The sequence below is a fragment of the Struthio camelus genome, chromosome 5 (assembly GCF_040807025.1).
Source record: "Struthio camelus isolate bStrCam1 chromosome 5, bStrCam1.hap1, whole genome shotgun sequence".
Lineage (NCBI taxonomy): Eukaryota > Metazoa > Chordata > Aves > Struthioniformes > Struthionidae > Struthio > Struthio camelus.
In genome coordinates, this window is record NC_090946.1 from 16,246,115 (window position 1) to 16,266,528 (window position 20,414).

The window sequence follows — 20,414 nt, forward strand, 5'->3', positions numbered from 1 at the left end:
ATGCCTGAGATTGTGCACTCAGATTAAAGCCCAGCCTACTGATAAAACCCAGCTGTCCATCCTTTGCAGCTGCTGAATCCCAGCAGGGATGGAAGAGGAAACCTGAGCTATGTATGTGTCAGTGTCATTTTACTCCTGCAAAGGAGCTTGGAAATACCTGTGCTGAGCAGGCAAAGAAGGGAGCACAGTAGGGAATGTTACACGAGGGTTACAAAAGACATCAGTGCTATCTAGGCCACCTGTCCCTGTACAGGTCTTTGCTGTTCTTGTGAGTGTCAGGGAAAGTTTGATGTCTAGCTACATTTATTAGAAGCTGTCTGCTTGTTCCTGTGATAACAGCCTTTCCTAGGCTCAGGGTAAAATAGAAAATAGGATGGTGAATAGCTCAGAGCTGGTGTGTGTTTGTGTGTGTGAAAGGTGGGGGAAAGGACTGGAAGTCTGAGGGTCTCACAGAACAAAGATACGTTGTTTGTTTTGTCCTTGGCAGGGCAACTCTTACAGGGACTTTGCACAAGGTCTTTCCAATTTTTGTCCTTATTATAGCTGGAACTGGTGTCCCTTCAGCTGGTGAACACTAATTCATCTACAAAGAAGTAGAATCTAATAGCAATTGTAGAACAGCCTGGATCTGTAAAGGTATGTGCCTGACTAGGAACAAAGCAAAGAAAGGGCTCTGTGTCAGGGTGGAGAATCTCCGGGAAACTCGCTGTGACCCAAAGGAAGAAGCAGCCACATCGCAGTCAGAACTAACCTACCTGATGAGCATTAGCAGAGAGGTCCGTTTGGAACGAGCACAAAGCTCAAACTCGTTTCATCCCTACAGGTGGCCACTTGAGGTTGTTGTGAGGCTCTGTGATGGGGCAGGGTGCAGGGACATACCTGGATTTTGAATGATATAAGTAGATCCGTGCTGATGACATCCCATTCCGTCATCAAGTCCCTTTAAGAAATACCAATGTTCTCCTCTTAGTCCTCTCTTCTCACTTTGGTTTTAAGATATTCAGCTTTTCCTTCTAGACCCCGGTTCAGCAGAACAAATACTCAGAGTCCTGAGGATGACTCTGTGCTAAAATCCATTGCTGTTGTTGAGTCCTACAGAAGTCATTGGGAACATAAATCCGTGCTGTAAGCTTGTGCTTTAATTGGTCTGCTATATCCCGAGTGAAATGGGCCCTTGGTTGCTTTATTAAATCATTATTATAACATGAATTTCTCCTTAGCAACTGTGAAAAGCCCTAAACAATCAAAACAAGCAAAAGTTTTAAAAAGGAAAAAAAAAGATTTTTTTTTTGAATTGATATCAGAAATAGATGTTTTCTATGATACTGAGTGTACTCATCAGGTTATTCACCAGTCACTCTCTGCTGTCCTGTGATCTTCTCAGTTGCGTGCACTTTTCCATTCTCTATGTCTCTCTGGTTGTGGGAGTTAAACTCACACTTGCTGCTGCTTGTCTTCAGTTATCCTACTTTATTTTTTTCCTGTGAGATTATTCCTATGCTACCCTAGTGAGGTCCTAATCCCAACCCCAGACTTTAAGCGCTTCTGCAGAAAAGCATCAACAAAGGTGGGTTCGTGCATTTTACCAGACAATGTGAAGCTTCTTCCCAGCATCTCCCCCCGTTCTGGTCTAACGTTCTGTGTTTCCTGTTATTTTACAGTATTTCATATTGTTGCTGTGCATCTTCCTCCTTGAGATCATTGCTGGAATCCTGGCCTATATCTATTACCAGCAGGTGAGTAGACATTCATCTTAGAGACTCAGGCCAGGGAGAGAGAAAACACCTGGTTATCCCGTTTCTGCTCAGAAATGTTGGAGGCTTGGGACCCAGGGTCTGGTTGGGGCTCATCTTTCTACATGAGAACTGGTGAGGCTGTGTAGATCTAGGAACTTCCTAATGCCCTACAAGTCATAATGCAAGCAACTGAAATCTTATTAGTGCCACCTAGTATATTCAGGACATAAAAACAGTCCCCAGCTGCATCCAGCAAGCCAGCTGCCATACTCCCGAATTAGTAAAGATGATAAATGGTCCAGCTGAGAGGTCAGGTCCTTTCAGGTCCAGAAGTGTTTGAGAGCTTTATGTAACTAGTCCAGCTGAGGGACTGGAGAACAGCACAGGCTCTGAACAGCTGCAGTCCTAACTTGGCACTTATTGCAGTTGCAGAGAGCAGGGGCTTCAGTCACTGCTTTGTTTTTAAATGGAGTTTAGCCACCAAGATAGACGCAGCCTGGGAAGTTGCCCTCATGTCTGGAAACTGACTGGAAAGGGCAAACCAGGATTGTTGTCAAGTGACTGCCTGAAAAGCAGCTGGATGTCCCATCTTGTTGGCTTCACTGTCAAGTTTCTTTGCCATTCCTTTTATCTTGGGGCTTCTGTGCTTTGCCTCATTAAGACGTGCACTGGCGGTGTGTGAGGAGCCGAAAAGCTATGTTTGCTTGTATCAAAAGGAATCAGTGGCAGGAGTGTTCATATTTAATGGGGAGAGATCAATCCTGGGAGCATGGCAGGAAGCCAAAGTCCATCTGTGCAAAGACTAAGTTCATATGTGACAAAGAATGAAGGGGGGGGGGTGTCTCTTGGGTTGAAGCAGGGGACGGTGTGTTCAGAGCTGCAGCCTTAGAGCACTTTACATCACCTGAGGGCACCTGATCAATAGCTTCCCCTTGACCTCTGCCTGACAGAAATCCCCCTTCTTTCCCGGATGCAGGCTGCTTGCTCTGCTTGCCACTGTTTTTATTTCTGCCCTGCTTTGGTGCCTAAGGCTTGTGTGCGTGTGCCTAAACTCTGTGTTTCTTTTGCTCTCTCTATTCCATGCTGCAGTTCTTCCCCGTGAGCCCGCAGGTAACTGCTTTTCTCCCAAGTAATAACTCTGCTAATGGACTCTCCTCTTTATTTGCCTTTGGTGCCTTCCAGCTGCTGAAACTTTTCCTTTCTCTTTATTACACTAAGTCCTTTGCACTTCTGTAGAGCTTCCCAGCCCAGGATCTCAAAGCATTTTGCAAATGTTAATGAATGAAGCCTCACCTCATCTCTGTGAGGTAGGTGTTGTCCCCATTTGACACGTGGAGTTGGGGAAAAAAAAAAAACCAACAGCGTTTCAAAGGGAAAATAAACAACAGATTGTATTTCACCCCGCCTAGCATAATGAAATGATTGACCTCTAATTTATTGCTTACTGTGAAGAAATAAAAGTGTATAGAGAAGGTACCCACCTGATTCATTCAATGACCTAATCCTAAAGGCATGATGACGTTGTTTATTGGTATAGGAAACTTAGGATTTCAGAGGTGTCAGACTGAAGCACTGTTGTTATATGAACGAGGATGACAAAAAGAGGTGCAGATCTTGCAGATCTTAGGTACTTTCTGGCTGCCACAGGGGTGAGTGAAAAGAATTCAGGCAGATTAAAAGAGCTTCCACGGGAGAGAGAAACGTTTGAAACCAGTTGCCTGAGCATGCCAGTGATTTATGAAAGGAGTTTTCAGGAACGATGCACTTGCAAAATCAAACTCCTCTATCTGGCCTTAAAAATTTCTCTGGTATCAGAAAGGCCTTAGAATGCACAGTTTGCAGTACTCTTACATTTACCCCCTTATTCCCTTCCTGCTGATGTTGATACAGAAGCTACTCAAACTACATAGCTTCAGGCCAGCATGCCCAGGACTCCGATTGTCCTCTTGCTCCTGGATAGACTGCTTTGGCTTTAATATGCTGTCACGAGCTTCAGAGCCATAAGACTGCCTGTGGTCTCATAGACATTCATCTTTTAAGCAAGCACAATCTTCTACGATCTTCTATATTCTATTCTGAGGCAGGCAGGTCTTGACAATTTCTCTTGCCTATGCAGGGCTGGGACTCTTGGAGTGATGTGTAGCGCAGGCTTGAGATTTGGCCCGGAGGCACCTCTTTCCACTTATTACAATGGGAGCATGATCTTTGATCAATTGTAAATAAGCTTGTGTGCTTCCTAGAAACCAGTCCAATCCAACCTCGGAGGGTGAGCTTGAAGGAAGCTGTAGCTTCACTAGGCTTTGTGCTCTCCTCTTGGAGTGAAGGCAGTGGAATATATGAAGGGCACTGCATCGCTCTGAGGGGAGGTGGGTTTGCCTCGTGATTTTATCCCACTTGTCTCTTCTTTTCAGCTGAGCATGGAGCTGAAGCAAAACTTGAAGAACACCATGACCCAGAAGTACCGGCAAGAGGGAGAAGAGGGTGTTACCAATGCGGTAGACAAACTGCAGCAGAAGGTAGGTGCCTTGAGAGGTAGGAAGAATGAAGGCAATAGCAGGGCTTAAAAACAAACAAACACGCAAAAGGCATCATGGGCTCTTGTCATCAAAGATGCAGATATTTCGCAGTTTCCCCTGATTCAAGACAGGCTGGGTGTGGTGCAGGGCCTGGGGCATGCTACCAGCAGAATTGCATGTTGAGACCTCTGAACTGGATTCACAGTAGGATAGGGGAAACTGATAGCTCCCAGAGTGAACTGGAGCTGCCAAGTCACTCTGACAGCTGTTTCTGTTTCCAACATTAAAGCTGTGGAGAAATCGCTGACATTTTTCATTAAACTTCTCTGTACCCTAGAGACAAAGATGTAATGAAAGAAGAGTCTTCTTGCTGCTGTTGTTAGTTGTGCCTGACAGCTCAGAGGTGGTTGTTAGGGCTGCCACGGTTCTGGTGGGCTTTTTCACAGAACAGACCCTTGCTCATCAGCATAGGTCCATCACTTTCAAAGCATGGGACTGTCTGTGCACGTACTGCGCTGCCATCAGGTGCTTGTGCAGTGGATGTAGGCGAGTTCCCATCAATCTGAGGGGAAAATTCTGGACAAAGGCAGCACTTTCACAAAATTCACCCCATGGGAAGACAGCAAGCTAGCCTGTCTGGGGGCCTGTGACAGTTCCAATGGAAGTAATAAAGCAATGCAGATCCTTGGCTACTCTCGACATCTTCATAATACCGGTAAGTTCAGATCACAGGGACCTGCTGGCTGTTGCTACTTGCAAAGAGCGCCCTCTGTTTTGGTATGAATTTACCTCCTTCCAACAGTATCCTACTGTTTAGGGTGCTCGTTATTTCTATGAGGCTGAACATAAATAATGTGGAGACACTGGTATTCTAGGGAACATTATATTGGATGAAAGCTTCAATCCCACCTGTGCTGAGAATTAATCATTTGGTTTCCCCTTTTCCCTGCTTTGACCTCGTCCCTCTCAGGTCCCTATCCAGCTGTCGGGTAGCATGGTGAAACATGAGTATTTTTATTCTCAGCTTTAGTTTTTGAGATGCTGGATCCACAAAACTTTGACTGTTGCGGGATTCAGTCCACAGTAGACAGTGACCAGTTTTCAGCCATTAAAGTGCAGTCGTTTGTGAAAGAAAAATAACAACTGATGATTCATACAGTGTTGTCCCTTTGTGGGCCTCAGAACCTGGTCTAAACCCATGTATATTGCCTCTTGCTGGGCAGACATCAACCCCAGTTAGACAATGTACAGAAGTAGTAGTTAAGAGAAACTCATGTAGAGGGAGATCTGAAAACTTGCTCGACAAACTCTATAACGGGGGCTGGAACTGGTGCCTGCCCTCCTGGGAAAGCAGCTGTGTGCTGACTGGGAAGGGCAGAGGGAGCAGGGTGCAGTGTTACAGCATGGGACATGAGTTCTGTTCTCAGGAGTGAGGTGAGAGACAGAAACCTATGTTGGGATCTGTACAGGGAAGGAAAAAAAAAACATGTTGCCAATTCCAACCTCTTGCTTGGCCCAGAGGTATGCTGAACAGCAGCATTGCTTTTAGTGATTGGCAATTAAATTAACCCTGTTATCACCATTAGCGCTCTCCACTCCTGTAGTCAAGAGCAGAGGTAGCTGCAGGCAATCTGTGGTTACAGTCTATCCCAGCGGTCATGGCTGCTGAAAGCTGGATGATGCTGATATTTAATGGCCATTTTTGGGACTCAACACAAAGGTCAATAGTAAAGATAGTAGCCTAAAAGCCAGTAAGATAGCTGGAGTCTCTGGAAAGGAGGATAAAGCCTAGCACTTGCTGCGGGGAGCCTGGAGGGGGAAGGAGGTTGCAGTGCTTGCAAGCTCAGCCTTTGCTGTTTTCATCCAGTTCAAGTGCTGCGGGAGCAACAACTACACAGACTGGGCTGACAGTCTGTGGATCAGATCTTCAGAGGCCAGTGGACGGAAGGTCCCAGACAGCTGCTGTAAGACTATAACCGAACTGTGTGGCCGAAGAGACCATCCTTCCAACATCTACAAGGAGGTAAAGAGCAAAAGAGCTTCAGAGCCTCTGATCGTAAAGGAGGTGTGGGATCAATGCTGCAAACTATTCGTAGGCTCCAAAGTCAGCAGGAGTCTTTAGAAAGCGGAATTTGTTCCTATAGTTTAGCATCCAGCCTTTAAGGCTAAATTATAACAGCGTCAAGGAAGACAAAAAGATGACCAATTTAACTCTTTAGGGCCGGGAGTCAGGTTGTCTGGACTCTTGCATGTAGGCTGCTATTACAGAGGTGTATAATCATGGCTGCCAGTGTGTGGGGGATCACAGACAACACCCAGTAAATACAGTATGGAGTAAATTGGCAGCACTTTGCAGGAGGGGCCATGGATTGGGCAAGGAGGGTGTTTCAAATCCATCTTGAGACTGCTCTTGGCTTTTTCAGGGAACTTGATTGTGGGAGAGGATTGCAAAGCCAGTAAAAAAGGGGATTCAGCAAGAGGGGAAGATAGTAGGAATACTTTCTGCAGTGTTTTATTATTTCATAGGTAGATATAGATAAAAACAATAGATTATATTTGTTGTTACAGAGAGCACTGGTAATAGAGGAAGGTGGGGGAGGTGGTCACTTCTGGCAGAAGACTTGAGTTTGAGCCCTACATGTGGCACGGTTCCTGTCCTTGAAATTACTCTGTGAGGTGCAAATGGAGATCCTTCTGGTCTCCTTTTTCTAGTTCTTAGTGCCCCTGACAGTTAAGGAGGGCTGTGAATGAAGAGATGACACCTTTAAAGCAGATATTTATTCTCATAGAATGCATAATTTTTGCAGGACTCAAAAGAGAGAGTTTTAGGAGTGTGAATAAGTCAAGCAGCTCAAACAGACACAAAGGAGTCCAACGCTCTAGCCTTGCAACATGCAGAGGGAGATGAAGCCAAGTCTTTCTGATCTATCAAAGCCTCAGCTGCTTAGCTCGGTTTTGCCTTTTTGAAAAAGGCTTTCCCATGAGGTTTGTGTCAGACCCAACAAGGAGGTGCAGAAAAGCATCCAGGTGTCTCTGAGAGTGCCACCAGCTGAATGGAAGGGTTGGCTCTTCCCATCCTCTGTCTGTGCTGTATAAAGCTGCAGACAGCTGCCCAGTTGGATTATTAAGAGAGTCCCTGTAGGTTGCCAAACATGGTGGGTTAGTGCTAGAGGAGAGAAAGCTGCAAGGAGTGGCTTGGATCTGAGTAAGGGCAGAGTTCAGAAAGGATTTTAGTGGCTTTGGGGGGAAAAAACCCATATCAGGTCAGAGAAGAGGAGTAACTACTTCAGATCAGCACAGCTGGGGCTGACTAAACTCTAACCCAGGCATGGGAAAAGTGAAATCTTTGCCATCCCTCCCCTAAGGGCTGCATGCTTGCTCCTTCCCTCCACCTCTTTGTGTAGGTTTCTGTGTTCACTGTAAATTCTCTGGGGCAGGAAGGCCCCCAGCACCCTTGGGGCACTGCTGTAGCCTGCACAATAAATGCCCCTGATGTTACCATTGAAAACCTGCCTCACTAGATTAAATGGTTTAATTATTTAAAGGGAATTCTTTTAAAAAACAGTGAATGGTCTTATTGATTTTTTTTTTGCCTTATGACAACAAAAACTCAATTTAGTGGAACTAAATGGGGAGGGAAGGGCAACGTTGCCAGATAAGGATGCAATTGCAAGATAGAGGCAAGCAGAGCCCAGCTTTCCAGGCCCATACTGAAACTCATCGCTTTCATAAAATACAGTGGGAGGAATTTGCTCTTAAAGGACTCCTGTCAGACGACAGATCTCAGTACTGGATCCACTCAGCAGCGTTTCCTCAGCCTTTAGGCGTGACTGGAGTAAACACCCCCTCCAGGCATGTGCTAGGTAGTGAATGAGGGGACCCTTTTCCACATAGCTCAGAAAAATGACATGCTCCCTCCACCACTCTCTGGCTGTCGCTGCAGCTTAACATGACCACAGAGGCAGCAATACCATTTCTGCCTCACCTGCTGCATCAGCCCAGCTAGCTACAGGGCTGTTGCTGTGACCTGCTCTTCTTTGCGTTTCTCCTCCCAGTTAGCAGCCTTCTTGGGTCTGTTTGGCAGTTCCTGAGCTGTCCTGCAGGCAGCTGTTTTAAGTGCCCTGTAGTAGGTCTAGAGCCATACAAAATATTATGCAGCTTATATCATCTCTGTATCTTTTTCAGTGATGTTGAGGGAGAGGATGCTCACAGACGCTACTTTCTTACAGTATGGCTTTCAAAGTGTGCAATGTTGTCCTAAGCAAGAGACGAGCAGTTAAAATGAAGCTAATTCCATGCCTGTCCCTCCCATCTCTCCCCACAGAATGGTTGCATTACCAAGCTGGAAAACTTCATTCAAGAGCATCTGAAAATTATCGGGGCAGTGGGGATCAGCATTGCTTGTGTGCAGGTAAAAGGACTGACTGGAGTTTTGGGGGTGCTGGGCAGAAGTTAAAGGAACCCTAGAGCTGAGGAATGGAAAAGATCAGACTTTCCCCTGACTGAGGAGAAGCTGCCAGGTACGTCAGGGATCCCAAGATTCACTAGCTCCAAAGCAAGAGCCTCTTCCGTGGGTCTATAAAACTTTGCCTCTGGTGAAGGAATGGGGAGAACAAACTGCAGTGCAGCCAGACATGGGAGAGACAGGTTTCTGCTCCTGTGCTGCTCACAAGGGAGTGCAGCCCATGGTGGCATGGGTTTGCAGCCTGAGAGAGACCTCTTGTGGGGATGTGCCATGACTGCCTGTGCAGCTGAGGAGATAACAGCTAGTCTGTAAGATTTTCCTACTCCGGATTATTAGTGTTGTTTACTCCAGAATTTCTCCTTTCCCTTTGTCACGTTGCAGAGCGGCACTATGGATCTGCAAATGGTTTGTGAGAAGGAGATAAGTAAAGGGGTAGGATATGGATGCCCTCCATTTAAAGGGGAAGAGGCAGGATGTTCTCTTCTTCCAGTGGCAGATATCTCTGGGAGTTCCTCATCTTCCCCTCCTTCCTGGCAAGTGGCCAAATTACATCCCAGAGAAGCTGCTGGTGATTAATTATGAGGATTAGCACAAATTATGTTTTCTCCTGCTACTCATTGCAAGCTAGAGTGCAGTATCCCCCGACGTTGCCATGACAGTCTGGGTCCAGCTGGTAATTTGCAAGCTGCTGCCTCCACACCGTTCTGTGTCCATGCCACCCCTTCGCCTCCCTGGCTGCCTGCAAGCAGCTGTTGTGAACTCTGAAGGGCTGCTTTCTCAAGGTGGTGAACCTGTGTTCCCCATCACCACAAGCTGGAGCTGTGCTGCCCAGCACTTCTGCCAACTTGCCTGGGTGGTCAAAGGGCCCGGAAGAAAAACTTTCTTCCGGGAAGCAAGGAAAAGGAGGGAAACTGCAGACCTGAGTTTATGAAGTACACTGATAGTGTTTCATAGCCTTTTCCCACTCTCTCTTTTGCAGTGGCCCATGAACTCTTCTCATGCATTTCTCTCTTCTCTTTATGCCCTGTAGATCTTTGGGATGATTTTCACCTGCTGCTTGTACAAGAGTTTAAAGCCGGAACCATATTAAGAGCTGCAGGAACTCTGTCAGCTCCCCCTCTGCCACCTCCCTTAGCGCCTGCCAGCCTCACCACCCTCTGCCACCAGCACAGAAGTGTCAGTAACCTGAGGACTTGGCTCTGTAATGAAATGCCTCTGGGACCATGCACTGCCTCACCTGCCCCTTTTGGGGAAAAGTCACCCTCCTTGTTGTGTACAAGGCAGGCAGGGGTTCAGTGGGTTCTCTTCATTGTCAAGAAGCAACTGAGCTGTGGATCTTCTGCTAGAAGCTTTACCAAAGCAGTCCCTTGATACGACCACAAAGCAAGATTTTCCAGGGCCGTTTCTCTTGAGGCTCTTCCTGAGCCAGCATGAAGATATCAAGATCCCGTACAAGAACCTTGGTTTGCTCTCTGATAAGTGGCTCAACAGCACCATGCATTGACTGCAAGGACAGATGATGTTTCTGCACCAAGCTGGAGCCAGGGCAGAGTCTCTCATATGAGGAAGACTTCTCTCTCTCCCTTAAGTGCACACTGATGTCTTAACACAGCTGTCTTCCATCTGAGAGGATATCTGCTTGGCTGCTTAGGGCAGAAACCGCTCTCCTTTCTAATTGGAAACATAACTTGGTGCAAGTGAAATCTTGTCATGACTCTTGCACAAATGTGGTTGCTTTAGAATTACTCAGCAATCCTTCCTCTTCCTTGAAGCTTTCACTCAACACGGTGCCATTAGGAGCCACAAGAGGCCTTTTGTCTCTAGTGATTCTAGAGCAAAGACATTGAACTCCAGTCTAATTCTTTTTGATCTAGTTTGTTGTATTTGGTGGCTTCCAGTGTGAATGAGAAAACTTCTAACTTGTTCCTGCCTACTCTCAGCTGAGATTTGGTGAAGAACTGGTCTGCTGGTGGAGGAGACATGTCTTGCTACCCTTTTGCCTATTCAGTTAGTGGAAATATCTTCTCATGTCTCTTAAGCATTGAGAGATGCCCTGGGCCTGATGGTGGAATTGCAATATCCAAGCTTGTCTCCTTGGGCAGGGCATGAATATGTACAAATGTTGCATCGGCCGCCAAAGAGTTTGATAATCAGCTGAAGGTTTTCTGGCTTTAAGGAGACCTGGAAGCTCACTTTCCTGACCCTCTCAGCAGTAAGCAGTAGAATCAGCTTCACGCAGTTGCCCCAGTGTATTTGGTAAATTGGTAGAGCTGGGTTATGAGTTAACAGTCTGGTTGCTGCAGAGCAATAGGTTTACTTAAATGTTATCTCTTCACTGGGATCCAGGATATGCACAGGACATAGACATCAATGCTGCCATGATCTTTATCAGGGGCTGTGGATCATGAGGCCAGCAGGATCTTAGCCTGAATTCACAGGAGCTTCTGTGCCACTCCCATCCTGGGGATTTGGGTTGTTGTTTTTTTTTTTTTCTTTTCCTAATTGTCCTGGAAAGGGTGTAGGGTTCTCTTCAGTAAGTCTGCCTGGCAAAGCCAGGGTCTTATTTTCACCTTCCTGATATGCCTGTTACACCTATGAAGAAGAAAGGTCTATGGGGTTTTGGGGTTTCTTTTTGAAGCAGTTAAGATGAGCCCTTTCATAAACAATGTAATGTATTCCCTCTCTTGGCCTTTGAGTGGCACAGACTGAGCCCTGTCCCCTGGCAGCCAAACAGTTAACGTTCACAAAATCAGCCAATCTCCCAAAGGGTCTTGCAGTGTTGTGGAGGTTTTGATTCACAGAGCAGAAGCCTTAGACTGGCTCCTGCAAGGGGGCTAATGGATGACAGGTTAAAATTCAGAGCAGGTGAATCTGAAACTCCCCCATCAGCATCCGCACCATGAAATAATCCTTAATACTAATGCAAACAGAGAGGTGGAGGAGCTCAGGTGTATCCTTGTTCCCAAGGCAAAGGGAAGGAGGGGAAAGAAATCTAAATTATTGCATAATGATCTAAAGGAGAAATCTCTAAATTATTTCTTGTTTTATATTCAAGTTTCTGACAAGTATTGACTACTAACTAAAAGGAAAATACTGAGCATGTTGCTTGAAGAAATATTTCTAGTTTCTTAAGCATATCTTCATAGCTGCCTTTGCCCATTCCCTTCAAATATGTTGTACAGGGGTGGGAGAAGCCAGGAAGAGTGAGATATGACAATAAGTTGCCTTGTGTCCATTGAGTTGTTTTATACTTTTTTCTCTGTGTAATAATATTCATTGCTTTTTTTTTTTGTTTTTTTTAACCCAGTTTAAGTTGCTGGCCAATAGAAAAATAAAGCTTAAGATTCTATACCTATCTTGTGTAGTGAAACCAAAGAGATAACGTGAGCAGTATGAGTTATATGGATTCAGAGTCCACAGTGATGGCAGAAAGGGGGTCGAAGCTGAAGAGCAGGAATGCTGACTTTGGTGACGGTGAAATTCATAAAGGTAGAGACACAACTGCCTCCTCTTGCAAAGAGGAGATGAGCCCGAGCATTGCTAGGGCCGACTCTTTCAGCCGTACTGAGCGCATGGGGTGCCCAGTGACTTCCGCTAGTATTGCTGGTGCTCCTTCCTCCCTTGTGTCAGGTCCTGCAGTTCTGAATGCGAAGGGCTGAAGGGAGTCGATAGATGTTGTGAGTACTCTATGCCTCTTCTTCCAGCTTGATCCAAAGTTTGCAGAAAATCAATGGAAAAATTCCCCTCGGCTTAAAGAAGACGGGGCATATAGTGACATCTGTGGGGCCTGCGAGTGACAGTGCCTACAGAATGTAGCATATTGCCGATAACAAGGACTGAATAGCAGGCTTGTGCCAGCCAGGGTTTGATTTGAACCATTTCCTCAACAGTGGAAGAAGCTGATCTGAGGGATCAGATTGAAAAAGAAGCTGTGGAAAAATCTACTTCATGTCGCTGCTTTTGCTAGCCTGATTGAGATCTGTTGCTGTGGGGTGCTGAGGGACTGCTCCTCCATGCAACGCCCTGAGACTTGGAGTCGCATGACCTCCTGGCACCAGGTATTGCACCAGCCATGGACCCAGTCTTTGTGCGTGGAGGTGTGTGCACACAACATGGTATTGCAGGATTTGTGGTACACCTAACTTCACTTAGTGAAGTTCTTAGTAACCTCTGACACTCAGTTTCCACTTAGCCCAAAGACAGTGGAAATCTCTCCCCTTTCCATCATCTCTTTGTTACAGGGATGTGAGTGGGCTGTTGCCGAGTGGCTGCAGCTTCTTAGCACTGTACAATGAACAGGATGTGGGGGGGTGCCCTGGGCTACAGGCATGTTCCCCCTTGTGCTGTGTATTTGTTTCACACAATGCAGTGTAGCTCATAGCCATCTTGCAGCACAGATGTGAAAAACAGGGGACAGATATGCAACCGTTTTTATTACCGTCCTCTTGAGTGCAAGCATGGACTCAGTTACAAATTTCTGGTATCCAACCAGATGAGAATGCCTGCCGGCCACTAACAGGCATGGCCACTTGGGGGCTCTCCATACTTCACACACAGTGCAGTATTAATTTAGCTCCCTTAATTTTGGTAGGTTAAGTCTAACTTGGGCTGCTTTGCTTTGTAGGCGGTAGTGTTCCTGAGCCTGAGGGAAGGTCACTCTGGAAATGCCTGGGTGTTTGCTCGCCTAGAAGGAAGGTTGCTCCTTCCAGCCTGACAACATGCCTGGTTTTCATACTGCAGCAAGGCACTGGTCACACAGACCTATGCTGGGGGCTTGACTGGGCTTGGGCTTGGGCGGCCAAAGGGAAGGCCCAGGCAGGATGGGGCATCCTGCCCTTTCTGCCAAAAGCCTGGGGGTGGACAACCTGGGGGCAGGCAGGGCTGCTGCCCTCCCACTTGCCCTGCCTCCCCACACCCCTCCTTTCCAGGTGCCAGCCCACAGCCTCTTCCCTCGTTACACTAGGTCCGTGGCACTGGCTCAGGCCACGGGTTGAGTCCCTTTCTTACCTATGTTCTCCAAGCCTCATCTTTTTTACTGCTGGCACCTGGCTAACCATGCTGCCCGTCAGACAGAGAATGAAGCAAAGTAGCACTGAGCGCTTTGGCTGAAAAAAGGAGCCTCTGCTACAAAACAAACTTGTCAGCTGAATGCAACAGAGGAGGTGGATGCGGGTGGTTTGATGGTGTGGCAAGATGACCTGGAGTCGCCACTACAATCCTGCTGTGGGGAAGGCAGATACAATCCTGGGATGTATCAGGTGAGGCAGGGATGTGGTTGCATCCTTTTGAGGTGCTTCTGAGACTTTGTCCGGAGACTTGTATGTGGCTCTGGTCACTCTTTTTCAAGAGAGGTGACTTGAAAGCGAAGGATGTACAAACCAGGGTGGGTTTGTCAGGGACGGCTGTTTCCTGAGCGGGGGCTGGAGGAGTGGGGCAAACTGAGTTCCTGCCCACAAGTTTGGCAGCGGGTGCACAGGAGGGAAAAAGACCAAGTGGGTATAAATTGCCTGATGGAGGTTTGTACAAGAGGGCCTGTGGCAGACTAGCCTGGGACTCATTAATCAAGAGCTTCCTTGCTGTCTTCTTCTCCCAGCCCAGCTGCCTCCGTCCTGCCCTGCTGCCCTCAGAGCTTGGAGCTGGCCCACTAGCTTGTCCCTATAAATCAAGAGGGTGCAAATGGCGCCCCTTGTTTTTAGGGGGAGTCTGCTTCCCCGTGTCCCCAGCAGCTGCCTGCACCCCCTTGGCACTGCACTGCCTCTGAATCCACTTTGCCATTTACTGAGCCTTTCCCACCTTGAGGGACCCACCTACTAAACATTCATTGCTTTAATTTCAGACACGGAAGGCAGAGAATGTGCAGGTTGCAGTGCGTGTGAGTGTCCGGAAAAGCAGAGGGGTGAGCTGTAGTTCCTCGCACAGGCGAGCTCTTGGGACTCTTTGTTCCCCACCGAGGAGGGAGGAAGCCCTGTGCTCTTTCCTGCCTCCCCTGGTCTGTGGCATGGGCACCTCTGTATCATTCCTCGCCACCACCTCTACCAGTGACCTGAGTATCCCTCCCGTCTCGTTCGTGGGTGTTGTGAGTCACCTTGTGGCGACCTTCGCTCGAGGGTGATGGGAGCTCCCAGAAGTGATCTGAGCCCCCTTCCTCCATTTGAAAATCTTGCTCAGGGACTGGTCTTGACCAGGGAAGGGCTGCCATCTCCTGTCCCCCATCCGGCTGTGCACGCTCACAGCTGTGCTGCCTCTCCACCCTGGAGATGCTTCTGGGCATGTCCATAGTGGTTGGTTTCAACCTTTGCTTCACAAACCTCATGGCCTCAGGTGGGGCTGGCACAGCAATGTTGGGTGGAGCCGGGTACAAAGCTGAACTGTCCTCTGAGAAGGAAGCCTTGGGATCCCTGACCTTGCCTGGCCACAGAAAATTGCCACAGATCCCACCCTCCTACCCGGTCCTGTTCCCTCTCCATGCTATTAGGGTTGCCATGTGGCTCCAGTAACCCTTCTCCACCCCAAAGGGAAATTATTCCTCCCTTTGGCAAGATTGTTATGTGGCTTTTGGCTTCTAATAAGCCTGTAGGAGGGTACCTTTCTCTGAAGAGTATATAGAGTGAAGCAATTGCTTAAAAGCAATTTCTCACATTCTTGTTTGAATTGGCTTGTTCTGCAGTGTTGGTGATCAGGATGCAATTATTGTTTTGTAGCTTCCTTGCAGGCAGCTCAGTCAGGTTTCTGGGTACTAGCTGTCCCCCTTTGCAGGGCAGGAGCACAGAGTCCTCTCCCTCCAGCCCTGAAGATTTGGACTACAAAACTTTGCTGCTCATAGCAATTAACTCACCCTGTAGTCTGCTCTCCTGGGGTATCCCAGTGGCTGCTACCATTTGTTTTGAACAAAGACTGCAGTGAAAGCAGATGTAACAGTAAATAATTCTGCAAGTGTGCAGCTTAGGTGCAGTCTGTTTCTGCACAGATTAAAATAAGACTGAGGTACTTCACGCTCCCCTGGAGGGCTGCTACTGAGAGTCTCTAAAATAAAAACCAATTCATAGATGCTCCCTTTCTGCTCCTTCTTTTAGTCAGGAGGAATTTTCCCCCAGAGGTGCCTTGGTACCCATTTCTTTTGCTGCTTGTGAAGCCTCCCTTTGGCAGTGGTCACCACTCATAATGTCCTTGTCTCCTGTTGGGCTAGGGCTGAATGTGACGCTACAGCAGTGGAGAGAGAAGGATGAGGACCAGGCAAATGGCAGTCTCTCCCCCATCACAGGACATAAAGAATACACCATGTGTGAGAAATAGCAAAGGGCAGTGATCCCTCCTTTCCTGCTGCGAAACCTCCCCAGAAGAGTGGAAACTAAACCACACTCCTCACTAAGAGGCTGCAGCACAGTGCTCTCAGACCTGCTCCCCTTTCCTCCCTGGTGCCTTTCTCCACTTACTGCTCTTACGACAGAAAGAAATTGGCTTAATGGGCATAGTCCTGGCTCAACTGCCCTTGATGCAGGAAGGAGCTTGTGGTCTAGAGTGCTCTTTTTTACCGAGGTATCATGGGCTTGCTTCTGAGCTGTGGACTTGCGGCTCTGAGCCCTGGTGCCTGCTTGCTAGTGTTTCTCTGGGAGCTGCACCCTATCCAGCCTCCTTTTGGTGAGAACTGGGCTCCAAAGCTGCCGATTTGCCTGGGCGGTGTGGGAAGCCAGGAGTTTGCCAATGCTGCAGCTGCCGTTTCTGCACAGCCTCGTACGTGTGGTGTCTGAGTGTGCATCCTGCTTTTGGAGTTGTCACAGCATGTCCCATCCTGCAGTTGCAGAGCTTCTTTGCACTGCTGCATTGGCTCAGGCTGAGAGATTTTCTTGGTGTGACTGTTTTTGTGGTGGGGGCCCTGGGCTTGCTGCCTTGCTGTTAAAGTGCAGCTATTCGGGCTGCTGGCCACGCCGCGCTTTGCCTCCCTGGAGAAGTGTTATTGCGGGAAGAGCATGCCTGGCTGCCACTTCTCTGCTTCAAAGTCATCTCAGAAGAGAGGCCACGGTTACGTTGGTGGCACTGCCTGGCTGGCTGAGGAGGAGGAGTAGGCAACAAGGAGGAGATTTGTGGTGTATTCGGGAAATATAAATTCCTTGCATAGAGGGAGCACGATGCTCTCAAATGAGCTATAATCATATGAAGAGCGGGGATGCTAGTGGCCAACAAATGTATTCAATGAATCATTCAGTCACACCAGCTCGTTAGGTGTGCAAGAGTTTTTAAGTCCTCTTACTCACTGTAAAAGAGGCCTGCTCCTTCTGTTATCACTGCTGCCTGTATTAGCAGGAAGAATACTGCACGCACCAAGGCCATTAAGATCAGTAGCTTTCTCTTTTCTGATTACTGCTCCCTGTTGCAGAAAAAGAGCTGCTGAGCACTAGGCATTTCTCACAGCCAACAGTCTCAGTTACTTGGGAAGAGCAATTCCTGCCTACATAGAGAGCTGAGAGAACGCGGTGCCCCAGCGGGGACTGACCCCCTCACAGGTACCTTCCAGCTGAAATGGCAAAGCTGCTGCTTCCTCACATCGGGACAGCACAACCCAACCCTGTTCCCTTTAGTGCCATAGGTGGGTCTAATGGCCATGGCCTGCCCAGCACGTGTCTCAGGCATCCCAGGGGGACTGTAGGGGTTGCACCAAGTCCCCCCTCTGTATGGTTAAAGGTTAAAATAGGCGATGACCCCTGGACGTGATCTTTGGAGTGATGGTTCCAAACTTTGACTGGCCCGTGAGTAGCTGTAAGGAATCAGGTTTGCAGGCAATCTCATGTGTGTTGTTGCTCACAGTGGCAGAAAAACAACTAAGAAACCTGACTGCCTCTTTAGCTCCTCATAGGCACTGGGTGCCTGGCATGCTGTGCGGGAGGGTTTCCTCTGCGGACTTGGTGGGGTACGAGGGCTCTCATGAGCCTCGTGCGCAATGAAGTGTCTGAGGGTCTCTCACCCAAGCACCGACCTGTTTGGCCCAGAATGAACCCATGCCACGTGCAGTGAGTTCTCTGCAAACCCTGACTCCAAAAAGCCTCACATAGTTGCTGGGAGAGCTGCGGGAGACCTGCAGGCCAGGTTCAATGTGACCATCCTCGTGCTACCCACAGGGGCACAGCTACAGCAACAGGGCAGAGAGAGAAGATGGGGGAAGCAGTTTGCGGACCTGATCTCCTCCTTTTCACATGAAGCCAATCCTTCCTCGTTCTTGCAGCAGAGCCCGAAACGTCCCTGTTCCTGCTGAGGTGGCCTCCCTTCAGGGGAAAGGCAGGCCAGCGAGAGAGGAAATGAGGAGGTGCAGCAGCCCAGGAGCTTTGACAGGTTAGGTTTATATTTCTTACTTTGCTAAGAAACTCCTGAACACCTTTCCGTTAACAAATGACCCCAGAAACCTGTCACTCTAGAAACATGTTGCGTTCTTGAATTGCTGCCTCTCTCTCCCTTTGCAGCGGAGTGATGTTCGTGTGTGCCTGTCTCCTCTTCCTGCAGATTAGCCAGCAGCGAGGCTGGCTCTCCCCATGTGCCAGCCATCAGAGCCTTGGCCCATTCCCCTCTGAAGGATTTCTGGGCTCCCTAACCGGGGATTAGCAAGGGACCAAGGCAAATCATTGCACCACACAGAACATGGCTTTCTCGTTAACCTAGAGGTGCCCCATTAAAGTTGAACTGCTTTTCTCCTGCCTGCCACTCGTTGTAAATAACCTTCCTAATAGGACCTCTCTGATAGCCGGAGGTGGGTAATGGCATCAGTGCGTTGCTGTCACCTCTTCCTCAGGGGAAGGCAGAGCGATGCTAAAAGCTTAAGCTTCTTGCTTTGTTTTACAAGGGAAACTGAGGCAAATACTTCAACAAAGCTCATACAGAAAGTCAGCCGCAAAGTGAATGCCAGGAGACCCAGGACCCCGTGGCGCCTGAGTCCTGTCTCTAGGTCCTGTCTCTACCAAGAGCTGGTTGCACCACTCAGTAGCGCTCTGTACTCAGCACATGTTTAAGATATTGATAAAGCCTCTTTATTTTCCTTGGAGATCTGCATGTTTAATTCTCTTTTAACCTTCTCAAGCAGTCTTTATTGACTAGTTGTTTTCTCACATTATTTTAGAGGCTTTGATTTATTGCTGCCCATCCTGTGATGCAGTGCCCCAAGAATAAGAATAATGGCCCAAAATTTGAGGCGCTGGTCTGAGGCTTGGGGGTTGTGACAGCTGCTGTCACTTCTCTCATAGGACGTCAGCTCAGTCACTTCATCTCCGGCCAGCTCGGCTTCCCTGTGACCAAAAATAGTAGTTGGTCTGTCCTCGCTATTCTTTCTCTTCTGCTGTGCACCAGCAGAGGACCAAGCATACTGAGGTCTCCTTGCACTGCTGAAGTACAAGTAACAAAGCAGGACCCAAGTGAGGTGTTGGAGAGGGGAATGTCACCTCCCCAGGCCTTGAAGTCCCATCCCTGTAGCAGCATTGCTCTTGGGGCACCTGCCTTTCCCACAGCTGCGTCGAACTTCCGGCCTCTCCCCAGTGGCTCATGCCTCCCCTCCCTCCACACCCAGGTCTTACCGCTCCTCTCTTACGCAGTATTCCTCTGTTGTATACGTGCATGCTGAGCATTGTCAGGTACTGTTTTATACTCATCTAAATTAAATCTTGTCTTATTTAAAGATGCCCATCTTTCTAAGATGTCCCAGGCTTATTCCAGTTTATCCTTCCTTGCTTTTTCAGTCCCTCCTAGTCTGGCTTGATACACAAATGTGATCAATATTATAGAAATTATTTCGTTTTCCTCCTTCCTCCCTCTCCCACCTCTCTCTTCTAGGACTTTAATGAAAGCTTTTAATAGCATTCAGTTCAAGACTGGCCTGCTGTTTCTTTTGCCTAATATCTTCTGCTATGTTGATGATTTCACAAATGATTCAGTTGTTTGGGATTTATCTGTCAGCTGTGACAGAATTGCTTAAAAGAAACATTTCAGAGGTTTGTCCAGATTCCCAGGTTGAACAATCCTGAACCTCAGAGCAGCGGGCCCCCAGTGAAGGGCCTCATATTAGAAGAAAAGTGAGCCCTAAAACATAGGATCACAAAGAAGGGTGCATGGGTACTGAATATGTTTTTCAACAACAAAACCAAAATATTATCAAATGCATTTTGCAGTTCACTTCCTGTAGTTATTGCCACTGGATGGGACTGTTAAAATAATAGTCCCAAAAAATGTGAGATCTCTGGGTGTGCTGTGTCCTGTTCACCAGAAAAGCAACATAGCTTTTGGGAAGGAACTGGATTTAAATTTAACAAAAAAAAAAAAAAGAGGCAATATTTCACAAGCCTAGTAGCGGTCAACTGTAGCTGTGCTTAAGGTGCTGAATGGGGAATGCTGGTGTTTTGCATTGTTTTCCCACCTTGCCTGGAGGTTTGAGGACATCTCTTGCACCTGGGTTTTTCACAGAGCTCAACTCCCCCTTTCATGAAATACCAGATATTGAAATGTTATCAGCACTCGCTGCTGGTTCTTAATGGGAGCTGAAGAGTGTGCAGCACTTACAGCATGGATTTTTCGTGAAGTGCCTGAATGAGAACTGAGCTCATTTGAAAACCTGAGCCCACTTCTAGCCACTGAGAACAAATGTGGCCATTAATTTCTATCAGTGTTTCTATCACCCTCCATACAAGTGCAGCTAATCATATTTCCTTTTTCTTGTCTGCTTAG

The 20,414-nt window shown here is 47.8% G+C and overlaps 1 protein-coding gene across 6 annotated transcripts in view; it reads left to right on the plus strand.

Moving 5' to 3' along the window:
* Positions 1–12,068, plus strand: part of CD151 (CD151 molecule (Raph blood group)) — a 40,320-nt gene extending 28,252 nt beyond the window's left edge. For 3 of the 6 annotated variants that reach the window (XM_068944733.1, XM_068944734.1, XM_068944735.1), the window contains 6 exons: positions 1,662–1,736; positions 2,826–2,846; positions 4,148–4,252; positions 6,120–6,275; positions 8,577–8,663; positions 9,748–12,068. In XM_068944733.1, coding sequence (XP_068800834.1) covers positions 1,662–1,736; positions 2,826–2,846; positions 4,148–4,252; positions 6,120–6,275; positions 8,577–8,663; positions 9,748–9,807 — 504 coding nt within the window. In that variant the 3' untranslated portion in view covers positions 9,808–12,068. The remainder of the gene's footprint in view (positions 1–1,661; positions 1,737–2,825; positions 2,847–4,147; positions 4,253–6,119; positions 6,276–8,576; positions 8,664–9,747) is intronic. The other 3 variants (XM_009674390.2, XM_068944736.1, XM_068944737.1) reach the window with 1 other exon arrangement.
* Positions 12,069–20,414: the final 8,346 nt, after the last annotated feature.